Below are 11683 nucleotides of genomic sequence, written 5' to 3' on the forward strand. Positions count from 1 at the left end.
CGATGTTTACATTGTTTATTGGTTCAGGCATCATGACAACAAAGCATGTTTCATCCACAAAGGAAACAAATTCAAAGTGTTTCACATAATCTGGAAAAAACAATGAGGGAAAATCCTATAAGAAATAAAAGATATACATGCATCCTCTCAAGCGGAGCACTTTGATTTCAAACTCTCGTTGGTGAATAAATGCATAAAGCTGTTTTTAATCATGGCGGGTTTGATTCAAATGCAATATTCCATTTTATCAAGGATTTCCTTTATGTTTCTCTTTATTTGTTATTTCATGACTTTTTCTCTGTTTTCATCCAGATGATGCTGAAAATAACAATAATAATAAATATGTATCTGAATGGAAGCTGGAGCACCGCTCTGTATGAAGAGGTGGGTTAATATGGATGACCTCACATGTTCCCACGGGTGCTGTGTGCTTTGGCTCGCTCGCTCCTTTGTGGTTCCGGCCACGACCAGTTTCTGTGGCAACATGATTTTGAAAATAGCTCCCCTCTCTTTTCTCTAACGGCCCAATGCTGTCGCAAGTTCCTGCCGGCTGCAGCCTGCTCCTGATGCATGACTCATTCATTGCTCATTATCATCCCACTCTCAGTTCATCCTAACCATGCAGCCTCCCCCCCCCCCCCCCCCCCCCCCCTCCCTGGCTTAGATATCTGATGGAGATGGTTGTGTGGGGGGCGGGGTGCATAGTGGATACCATACAGCCAGTGCAATCCATGCTGCTATTGGCTGGTGGGATGCGTTTAATCTGCTGTGACTGCTACAGGGTCCGCCCCTGCGCTCCTCCCCCTCGCTCTGATTGCCCCAGCAGCAGCATCCGTACACAACACTGTGCCGTCTCGGTTCCAGGGAGAATATCAGCTCTGCACAGGGAGGAGAGGATTAGCGCGGCCACTCGGCTCATCTGCATACACACATTCCCAGAGAAGCACATGAGCACCCAGGGCTGCACCTCTTTTGTATAAAACCTGGCACTCCTACTGCACAGGGCTCCACTTGATCCACTGTCACTGCTGTGAGAGGATTTATAAGGACCACTGCTTTACTTTTTTATTTTTTGGACTCCAGACTCTTTTTTTGGTCATTTGAATTGCTCTCTGCGATGTCTCTGTTTAACTGGGACAATGCAAGTAATATCGTTTGATACAGACTGGCTTTGAGCATCAAGGAGCTTCATCTGTCCTACTGTTCTACTGGGCTTGCTCCATCATCTGGTTGGGGGACAACAACAGCAGCAGCAGGAGCAGAATGCCATCTAGAGAGTCCTACGAGGTTCACAAGGAAGAGAAGTCCCTGGTGCAAAAGGCCAAGCGAGAGGCCAATCAGGAGGATATTCTGGCTGCCGCTCTGGGGATGAGGATGGGGCCACAGAAACCTCCAGCCGCTTTCTGGCAGCCACTTAAACTCTTCGCCTATTCACAGCTCACCTCACTGGTGCGCAGAGCGACACTGAGGGAGAGCGACCGGACGCCCAAATCTGAGAAAGTCCACAACTTCAAGGTGAGGGCCGAATCCGCTCAAAGAACTCTTGTCAGCTGTTGCATCTCCAAGAAATATGTCATTTAATTTCATCATGTGGGGCCTGAGGGCTGCCGCTCAAGCTTCCCTTGAGGTAGATGGAACCAGACGGGGGGGAGAGTGTTACTGAGCGGAAGAGGGATTGAAAAACAGAGATGTTTGGGTCTGTCCAGTGAGCCTCCATCAAAAGGAAATCTGTCGGGCGGGCCGTGGACCACTGCTGTTAGTTTTGAGCAGCAGATGGACAGATTAGGCCGAGCGAGAGGGGAGACAGTGGAGGAGTGTTTCCCCCGTTTGGCTCATGCTGACTCTCCTGGTTTGGCTGGTTAATGGGATGGAGAGCAGGGGGTGAAATATTACCTTCAAGGCTCTCAAACTGCTGATGCTCACTGGTTTCTCTCTGCTGCTTTGTTCCCTCACTGTGCTGAATGTTGCTCTTTTCAGCAGTTCCTGTATTTGAAAGCTCCTAGAAGCAAGGAGAGCGTTACATGTGTGTGAGTTTATAATAAATATAGAATAAGACTTTAATAACATAGAATGGGAAATCGTTTAACTTCAAAACTTTTAAAAGTGAGCTCCATGTCAAACACATTGATAAACATACTGAGCTTTACCGTCCTCTATATGTTAAAGCTTGAGACATAAATATGTAGTGTGTTGTGTCTCCTGTTTGAATTATTAAATTGGATTATGTTGTAATGGCTTTTATTCCACACTCTAAAGCGACACTTCAGTTTGACTCCTACATTTTACATCCCAACCTCTTGTATTAATTACTCTAAGTGAATCCACTAACCAGCTACACTTAGACATTTTTATTACCCATAAAAATGCATGACACGATGGGTCAAAAGCAGAATAAAGAATAATAAAATAAAAAAAAATAACAAATTGACCAGCTATGAAAGATGTGATTTACATGTTTATATTCTGTAAAGATGAAAATCACTGCTTTTCATTACTGATCATTACTCTTCCTGACACAGTGGTCACATGTACAGGGTTGTGGACGACAGCAAAAGCAGTTCTTATACTAAACGTCTCCTCTGCCTGTATCTGTTATTGATTTCGTGCAGAAGAACCGGGGGAGCTGTGGCTTGCTCTCGCTCCCACAGGCCTCCCTGATTGGCTGAGCTGTTGTTACCTGGTGGAGAGCGGTGGCTCCCTCTTCCACATGAGCATCCCAGCTCCTCTTATTGTCTCCATAGCAAAATGTCCCTGACAACTTCCACCAAGTGTCAAAACCCTACTGTGCCATAATGGCCTGGCCTCCCCGTGCTCGGTGTCACCCGCCTCAGTGTTGTCAGTTTGAGGTTCAGTGTGAACAACAATCCTCTTCCTCCTCCTCATTTAAGATGGCAGCACCTTCAGGTCTTGGGGCCTGTTGTGAGGAAGAGGAAGATGAGGTGTCTGTCGAGTAAACTACCCGCTGCTTTGACGCTGCTCTTCATCACTAACGTCTGTCACCTTCCTCCTCTCTTTCGCAGGTCCACACCTTCCGAGGGCCTCACTGGTGCGAGCACTGTGCCAGCTTCATGTGGGGACTGATGGCCCAGGGGGTCAAATGTGCCGGTACGTGATGTTCTATACGTTAACACATGTCTTATGTAAACTGCTCGATCATGTCAAAACATTCCCTCATGTACAAAGTGAGCATTATACTGAATATAGGTTACTTGGTTTTTAGTGCATCTGGTGCTGGATTATTCCGTTTTAATCCGAAATCCCAACAGTGGCTTGTGGATTATGGGTTTTATAATAGACTGAGGGACGTGGTGGCTCCGTAGCTGTGATGCAACCGATACGTTCAGGCTGAGTGTTATTTTTGACCCACTTTTTTTCTTCATGGGGTTTGTGAATGGTGTAGATCTAACACGCACAAGAATGGGTTTTGAGTGATGGTGACTGATTATATAGGATTGTTCATTATTCTTTTTCGCAACGAGTCCTAGCATCCGTCAGACAATAACAAGCTGTATACATTTTACAGATAAACATCTGCTGCAGTATGAACCGGAATACATACACACACACACACACACACACAACATAAGGCTAATTTGAATCCCTTTGCATATGAAGACAATTTGTTTTTAAGGTCCAGTCTCTTTAATATGAGGAACGAATGGCAAACGAGCTCGACAAACAATGAGCCCCTTATTGCAAAAATAAATACAATATACAACTACAATACAATTTTTTTTTAGCCTTTATAAACATTTATTGACATTTGGTGATGGATTAAGTATACTCCTATCCAGTCCTGGGACTGAAATGAAATGGTCCTGTTATAAAAGTCTCTTTTCGTGTCAACCAGAGATTTTCATTCGGTCGTATCCGTCTTTAGAATTCCTGTCCCTTCCCTGAATAGAGTGCTGATGCAGTCTGATGTGTGTTTGATGTTTTATTGATGAAACAAAGTGTGTCACACATATCTGAGGGAGCGCTGATATCAATTATTAACGTTTGGGTTTTGAAAGCTGACAACAATGAAAATAAAGGGCCCTCCGTATGTTTGGAGCCCAGCTTCTTCCACTGGTCGACCACCATTCCTTCAGACTCGACCACAGCTCCCAGAATCTAGGCCAACGAGGACTCACATGATGATCAAATTTGCATACCAAAAAAAGTCCTTTTCCGCCGCCCCCTTTCTTCTTTTTGAATGTGAGAACTGTTTTTTTGGCCGAGTGCCAGAGAGCCAGCCTCTGCTTGAGCTTGTTGTGCCACATTTCCTCATCAGAGTCCGCCCCCCCAGCCTCGGCCCATCATGCCCATGAAGGAAAACAAAGCTGGCATGTCTCTTTAATGAGGAGCAGAGCTCGGAGCGTGGGGAAAGAGCTTCGTTTCCACACACATTAGAACACAGCGGCTTCAACCAAAGAGCTGGGTCACGCAGCTCAACCCCTATTTAACTTCAATATTTTGGAGGAAAAAGGAACCAAAGACAAAACATCCAACCAAAATACAAGTGGTGCTTTGTCTTCAGGTCCTGTCAGAGAGAGACCGGTTTCAACTGGTAACTCAGACACAGCGGTGATGTGTTGATTAGCAGCCAGCCACCATTAAACCTCCTCTCATCACCTCCACGAAACAGAGGTGCCGCCCATAAACCCATAGCAACACAGACACAGCTGATGGTGCAGTGAAGCAGCATCCCCCTGTCTCCTGTCCCCTGTCTCCTGGCTCCTGGTGTCCCTTGGGCCCCTGTCTCACCCTCACCCGCCCCACCTGGGACCCTCAGGGCCCTCGGTGAGCTCACATGGACGCCAGGAGCTCAGCCGACTTCGGCGTGATGATAGGATCTCCTCTATTATACTGGCTGTCTCATATCCTTAAGAGAATCATCTCTTAAGGTAATTAGATTTCTGCATCAGTGAATATATATGCAGGCCGCCTGAATTTCTCCAGGGACCCATATTAATCTAGATATTGTCTGAGGTCCCGCAGAGGCAATGGATTCTTGGCGATTTTTATTCAACGTTGAAAAGTATCACTTCTTATAAGGGCTCAAAATGTGTTTATGTTAACGGCTTTGGAACCAAACCGCACATGGCATTTGTTCAACAACAACAACAAAAAATGGTTCAGAATTTGGAGAGAGCTCAAAAGATCTAAGAGCTTGAAGAGCTGCCCCATTTTAGTCTGGGAAACTAGGTCTAGTGTAGCCCGCAGCGCCTCTACTGCTGCTTCCACTGGCATTGTGTGTGAGCTTGGATCTGCAGAAGAATAGAGCGTGCGCAGCGGTGCTCGCTGTCCCTCCTCCAGGCCACAGCGTTTCCACTGTTCCTCTAATTCCCTGCATGCATCTCCGTTACAAAGCAGAGCTGCAACCCTCCCCGTGCATCTGCTCTCCACATGGCTTCTCTGTTCCCCACAAGGTGAATCCTGCCCTGGTACAGCGGAGCCTCGGGCCCCGTCCACTGGGACTAAAGACAAAACGCAGTGTGGGACACTTACACATGACATCACGACTAAAACACTACCTATTTATTTTTATATCATTTCTAATAGCTGTTAATAACAAATACAAATGTCCTCACTTGATCATCTGGTAATCGTTAAATTATTTTGCATGCTATTCAAAGTAGGAAAAGAAATAACAAGATTACTCTCTTGTCATCTGGTTAATTGTGGTCCTTTCGGACTATTGTTGATATCTGTGATTAGTAAATAGCCGTCTCGAGGTGACTTTGGATCTATCCAGTGCTCAAGGTGACTCCAAGGTCACACGCATGGTGGAGAGAAAGCTCTCTCCAGTGGTCTCGTGATATTCAGGTGCCAAGTATTGATCAGGGGAATTAGCTCTGTTCTTCAAGCCAAAACACACACACGAAAGCACCCAACCAAGTCCAAATGAACCTGATATTGAATTAAAATTTACATAATGGTCTGCAGCTCGGCGATTTAATGACTGAACTCTACAGAATCATTCTGTTGACTCTGTTTTTCTGGTTGACAAATTTTCCTCAGCAGTCAAGTCATGAACTCAATCTGCTGCATCTGTCTCTCTGTGTAGATTGTGGTTTGAACGTCCACAAACAATGCTCCTCTCTGGTCCCTGATGACTGCAAGCCCGACCTGAGACACATCCGTAAAGTCTACAGCTGTGACCTCACCACCCTGGTCACAGCTTACAACACAGCACGGCCCATGGTGGTGGACATGTGCATACGAGAGATCGAGTCCAGAGGTTTGTTCAGGACACTTGTGTGTGTGTGTGTGTGTGTGTGTGTGTTGTTTGTTTCAAATACAGTTTGAAACTGTGATAAAAATTGTTATATAGTTCGTATAATACATTTCAAGCACTAACAGCTTTAAAACTACAGTCTGATTTACTGTTATGTGATAAATGGATTTTCACTGAGGGTTTCAGTTGAAATGCTGCAAACTGATGAGGAGGAATTATGCAAGCAAAGAACAGTAATAATCTTATAGGCAACTGAATACTCACAGTGATGGTGAAAATGAATCACTTTAATACTTTCTGTTGAGAGTAAAATGTCAATGAATCTAAAGCATTTAAATAAATTGTGCTATTTTTCCAAATTTAGCAATTTTTCACAAATTTAGCTATTTTTCATAAATTTGGCTATTTTTCACAAATTGATATTGTGTCTCTACTAAACTCCTTCTTTGGAGATCATGTGACTGACAGAACGGAACCCTATGACCTCAGACAAACATAGGCCGGACTGTTTATACATAGTTTTCTAAATGTTCAAGTTTAAAATGTTTATCTCACTCTTGGTGTCTGAACTTAACCAGTCCTATCTGAACATCTCGATTTCAAACTTATAGAGTTATTATAAAATTGAGTATTTTTAGAAAATTAGATAGTTTTGTAGTTATTCACTTCAACATATATTTTTTCCAAACCCTTCAAAATATATATGAAAATGAGTTAAAAAAAATCGTTATCAATGTATTTACTATGCTTGTTATAAAACTGGTTTAGTTTGAGTTACTGTAAAAGATACAAAAATATTAACTGGGCAGGTTGAAGTGTTGAAAGCCTTATTTTATTATAACTCGCTAAATGTTTTTGGGTGGGGGTCGTCGGGGGGGTTGGCTGGGAGGACTGATGAGTTTGCTGGTAATTGTGGACCTGTAATGAGGAATACATTAGTCCGTTTCCTGCTGCCTTTGTTGATTGTCTTTCATTTAAATCATTCAGCAATGTAGGAAACTCATCGCTCCCTCATTGTCTCCCCTCTAATATATGTACATCTGGGGCTAAGTTTGATTTATGTCTTTATTATTTTGCCCAGTGATGCAGAAAACGATTTGCATCTGCCCATGATGTTCCTTTGTGTGACATTGTGGACATTTTATCCTTAATTTCTTATGCATATTCAAGAGCGTTTAATGGCATTTCCCTAAATGACCCAGGGCGATGTGTGCAGGTGAATTTTTCTACATTACCCGTTGACAGCCCTGACGATGTCTGAAGGTTGTTTATTTCTTGTTTGTTCCTCAAGGGCTGAAGTCTGAAGGCCTCTACAGGATATCTGGATTTAGCGATTCAGTGGAGGAGGTCAAGATGGCATTCGACAAAGGTACGTCTCCCTTGAGTTATAGATTTCTGTCAGCTCACAGCAACAACCCCACGATTGACATCGCGTGCGTGGATATGTTAACGGACACGGAACATTTCAGATTAATGAGAAAGTGACACATTAGTGAGGGATTAGTGTCCATCTGGGAGAGCAGATCCAATCCTGACATGACGCTCTCACGCGGGGTTTCAGTGGCAGGAAGAGGTGACTTGAGGAGATACAAACCCTGGACGTACTCTCACTCCCTCAAACGCAGCTGTAAAAAAAAGACTCCTCCGGTGGCTTGGGATTCAGTAGTAGTCTGAGAACCAGCCTGTCTCGGCCAAATGCAGTATGAATTTTAACTGTAAGAAAATCCTGCAGCGGTGGGATAAACTCTTAGCCAGATCCGCATGTGGGATATCATCCATGACAGAATGTCATTCCAGCTCACAGCACTGTGATGTTCAGTCTGCCAGCACAAGTAGGCCATGGCCTGCTCCGGAAAGCATGCATAACCAAGGGAAAGTCAGAATAAAACAGGCCAGGCGGATGATAGCAGCTACTCTGCAAAAAATACAAAATACAGAGTGAGAGGAGATATATTTTCCACATTCCTCAATTCACACTGTGATGTGCAAGTGCTGATGTGAGCCACTTTAAGTGTGACAATTTGTTTCTCCTTATCTTCCTTACTCCCTCTCACATCCTCACAGATGGCGAGAAGACAGACATCTCAGTGAACGCCTATGAAGACATCAATATCATCACGGGTGCACTCAAACTGTACCTGAGGGATTTGCCCGTTCCCGTCATCTCGTACGACGCCTACCCCAGGTTCATCGAGGCTGCCAGTGAGTCCCACCCTCACAAATTAGCCAGAAACGCACCTTTTCTGTTCAGTGTGTTAGTCTTTGATACCGCTAAAGATGGCAGGCAGTCGCTATTCAACTTTATGCCCTTTACTTGATGTGGTGACAAAAAGCTGAATTCTGGATATTCTCCTGAAATTATCTGGAGGGTCTGTATGTGAGAACAATAACATCAGAGTCAGATACTCCAGGTTTCTCGTGACTTTACCTGTCAGCCCCCAAGTAAAATGTCTGAGTGAGCCCATGTGAGAATAAAGCAGGATATTGTCAGGAGGATTCACCGCTAGTGAATGGGCACTTTGACGAGGTTCCTAACATGCGACAGACACCAAACAGAGGTACCATACGTGCAGAAGACACTGATGAAGATGAGAACTTGGAAAGAAAGTGAGATTTGAGAGCATTTGGCGATGAGGGACGATTCCAACATCGATGTGATGTAAACAAAAATACATTATTTTCACACAAGCATATATAAGTCACATCCTGCCTCCTGCCTCCTTCACGTCCGACCAGAACAATATCCTGAAATTGCGAAATGCAATAATAATATATCCGGGGTTCATGTCTGAAAACGGCTAAAGTGGTTACAACCAGAGACTCGAGAGCAGAGGGCTAATTTGCATAAACTCTATCAAGCAGCTTGGCTTCTTCAGACTTCCACTCAGTGACTAATGGCTTTTATTACACCCACAGGAGATAACTGCATTGATTTCTGATTGCGTCCTCTGAGGTCGGAGAGTGTATTCCTGCCTCTCTCTCTCTAACAGCTTGCTCCTTTCGGTTTCCCAGAGCTCACAGACCCAGAAAAGAAGCTGGAGGCTTTCCGCGAGGCTCTGGCTCTGCTGCCGCCATCACACAGCGAAACTCTCAAGTACCTCATGGCACATTTAAAAAGGTGAGCTTAGGGACTGGGTGAAAATTATAGGAGGGAGGGGTTTAAGAAAATGTGGTTGGTTTAAAGTTTTTTTTTAATTTGTCACTATTCTAGAGCACCTTGGTTATATCCTCCATCTAAACAGAAAGTAGATCCACGGTAATTTTAGAAGGGGTCTCAGAAGAGCACCTTCTGCCAAGGCCCAATAGACCAATCCAATCGCAACAAAATGCACACACATAGATACCAGTCCCCTTTAAATACCTTATGTTTCATGTATTCATGCATTATTCCCTGGGAAATTGGAGAAAGCATAAAAAAAGCACTAACCCTAACCATGTTAAATACTGCAAATTCCTGGATCCACCCCCACAATCCAAATCTGCCCGAAAATGCAATGTTGTCTTCTTTGGATTATGCCCCCCCACCCCCAAAAAAATATATCTCATGGAATTTGGTATTAAATCAAACAAACAAACATAAACACAACATCCTTCAATAAGTTTACAAAATGACCTCGACAATTAAGATTCATACTGTCCTTAGAATTTCCTTTCCAGAATTGGTGTAAGTTTCTAACTCTCATTCATATTTGCAGGGTGACGCAGAACGAGAAATTCAACCTGATGAACAAAGAGAACCTCGCCATTGTTTTCGCGCCCACCCTCATGTGCGCAGCGGACCTGGACGCCATCACAGCGCTCAACGACATCCGCTACCAGAGACAGGTGGTGGAGACGCTCATCAAGAACGAAGACGTGCTCTTCTGAACCCAGATCAGGACTTTTATACGACAGCCCTCTAATCACTCTTTGGTGTAAAGACTTGATTACTGTTTGTATTACACCTAGACTGTACATAAGATGGACGACAAGATGGCTCCCCAAAAGTGAAGCCAAAGCACCTTGATCGCCACCAGATGGCTGGCTGCAGTGTTGGACATATATCCCGCCTCATCCATGTTAGTGGATGGGACATGGACTAACTAAAAATATCTGAAATAGATTTTCTCTCTCTCTATTTTTGATTTTAATTTGTTATTTGAAGCTAAAACAACAGCTGAGACTGTCTCACGATTACTTTTCTGAAGACTGGCTCAAAATGCACAAGATGGCACATTTGTGTCCTGGTTATTTTGGCTTCACTTCTCGATAATGGTTGGAGAAGTGGAGACGCATCATCCATCTTTAAATACAGTCTATGGTTTTACATCTATTGATACATTTTTTTAATGCCCTGTGTATGGTCTAGTGCTGACCCAACATCTGTCCTCCCCTGTGCTGGGCGTGGATGATGAACCTGACACTTGTACGTACTCTTTGTCTCCCCATTTTTGTCGGGGGATTTTTCAGAAGCTGACAGACCAGCATGCATGGTGCGAGGTCTTTGTTGCATTGTAGTGGTGACCCAGCATGTGTTAAACATCGAGTAGCGCTTGTGATTTAGCTTATGTCTGATTTTGTAGAAGTTTTAGTTCACATTCCCGTTTGCCCCTGCGCAGTTATTTCTGTGAAACGTTGCATTGCTGGATGTAAAAAAAAAAAATGTTCTGGGGTAATTTCTATGATGCTGTATTTTTTTATCTCCTGTTTCTATGTAACCTGCAGTGCTTAGTTGAATGAGCCTTTCCTGTTACTGAGTACACACTGGTACATTTGCCTGATTGTAACATTACTGTTATAAACAGCATTATTTGTGAATTTAATTTTTTTAATGTAATGTTTTTTATAAACAACTTGTGCATGATCACTTTAATTTATTAAACCTTACTCTGACAAAATCCAATGTTTACTGAGTCGTCTGAATTGAAAACCTACATTCATTATTTTCGATGGCCACTTGGCCGCAGCAGAGACAAGCTGCATGTTTAAATTCATGTTTCTGGCGTCTTGGAAATTGGGAGTCCAGTACAAATTTTTTTCTGATTTTGGTCTCCACCAACTCCTGAAGGGAAAATAATCCCCATGTTGTCACCAGTCATATGTGTCTGTGTTCCATCAACCTGGCAACCACCTCCAATTTTTAAATGATCATTTATTCTATTGTTCATATAGAAAATAGGAATTGTTGTTATCTAATTTAGTTTTTGAATTTCATATATCAACAACAGTCCTGTACAAATAGACTTTGTCCAGATATGGAGATGCAGTGATGCAGGTGTAATGCTGCCTATGAAGTCAGTTTATTTCAACGAGAAATCGTGTGAAAAGACCAAAACCAATACTAAATTTACCTCACAACAAATATTGTCTATGCAGTCAGAGCTAGAGGTTATTTTTGTTATGCAGTATAACAATGGTGGTTGAACCTATGAGTATGTAAATAGGCCTACATACAGTATTTACTCAGTTGGTGACCCGCTGGTT

The 11683-nt window shown here is 43.4% G+C and overlaps 1 protein-coding gene across 3 annotated transcripts; it reads left to right on the top strand.

Moving 5' to 3' along the window:
- Window positions 1–863: 863 nt before the first annotated feature.
- Window positions 864–10961, top strand: chn1 (chimerin 1). 3 transcript variants are annotated; one of them, XM_053439386.1, is made up of 7 exons: window positions 864–1515; window positions 3021–3105; window positions 6050–6223; window positions 7512–7589; window positions 8285–8422; window positions 9233–9338; window positions 9916–10961. In XM_053439386.1, exons 1-7 carry the CDS (start codon window positions 1264–1266, stop codon window positions 10085–10087), a joined length of 1005 nt encoding a protein of 334 aa, XP_053295361.1. In that variant the 5' UTR covers window positions 864–1263; the 3' UTR covers window positions 10088–10961. The 3 variants fall into 3 exon arrangements, with proteins under 3 accessions (XP_053295361.1, XP_053295362.1, XP_053295363.1); XM_053439387.1 differs by lacking the exon at window positions 8285–8422; XM_053439388.1 differs by lacking the exons at window positions 6050–6223; window positions 8285–8422.
- Window positions 10962–11683: the final 722 nt, after the last annotated feature.

Source organism: Pleuronectes platessa, chromosome 14 (assembly GCF_947347685.1).
Source record: "Pleuronectes platessa chromosome 14, fPlePla1.1, whole genome shotgun sequence".
NCBI classification, from domain to species: domain Eukaryota; kingdom Metazoa; phylum Chordata; class Actinopteri; order Pleuronectiformes; family Pleuronectidae; genus Pleuronectes; species Pleuronectes platessa.

Coding starts and splice junctions, on each gene's coding strand:
- chn1 (XM_053439386.1), top strand. CDS start 1,264: ATGCCATCTAGAGAGTCCTACGAGGTTCACAAGGAAGAGAAGTCCCTG. Junction 3,106..6,049: donor CCAGGGGGTCAAATGTGCCG/GTACGTGATGTT, acceptor CTCTCTGTGTAG/ATTGTGGTTTGAACGTCCAC. Junction 9,339..9,915: donor CTCATGGCACATTTAAAAAG/GTGAGCTTAGGG, acceptor TCATATTTGCAG/GGTGACGCAGAACGAGAAAT.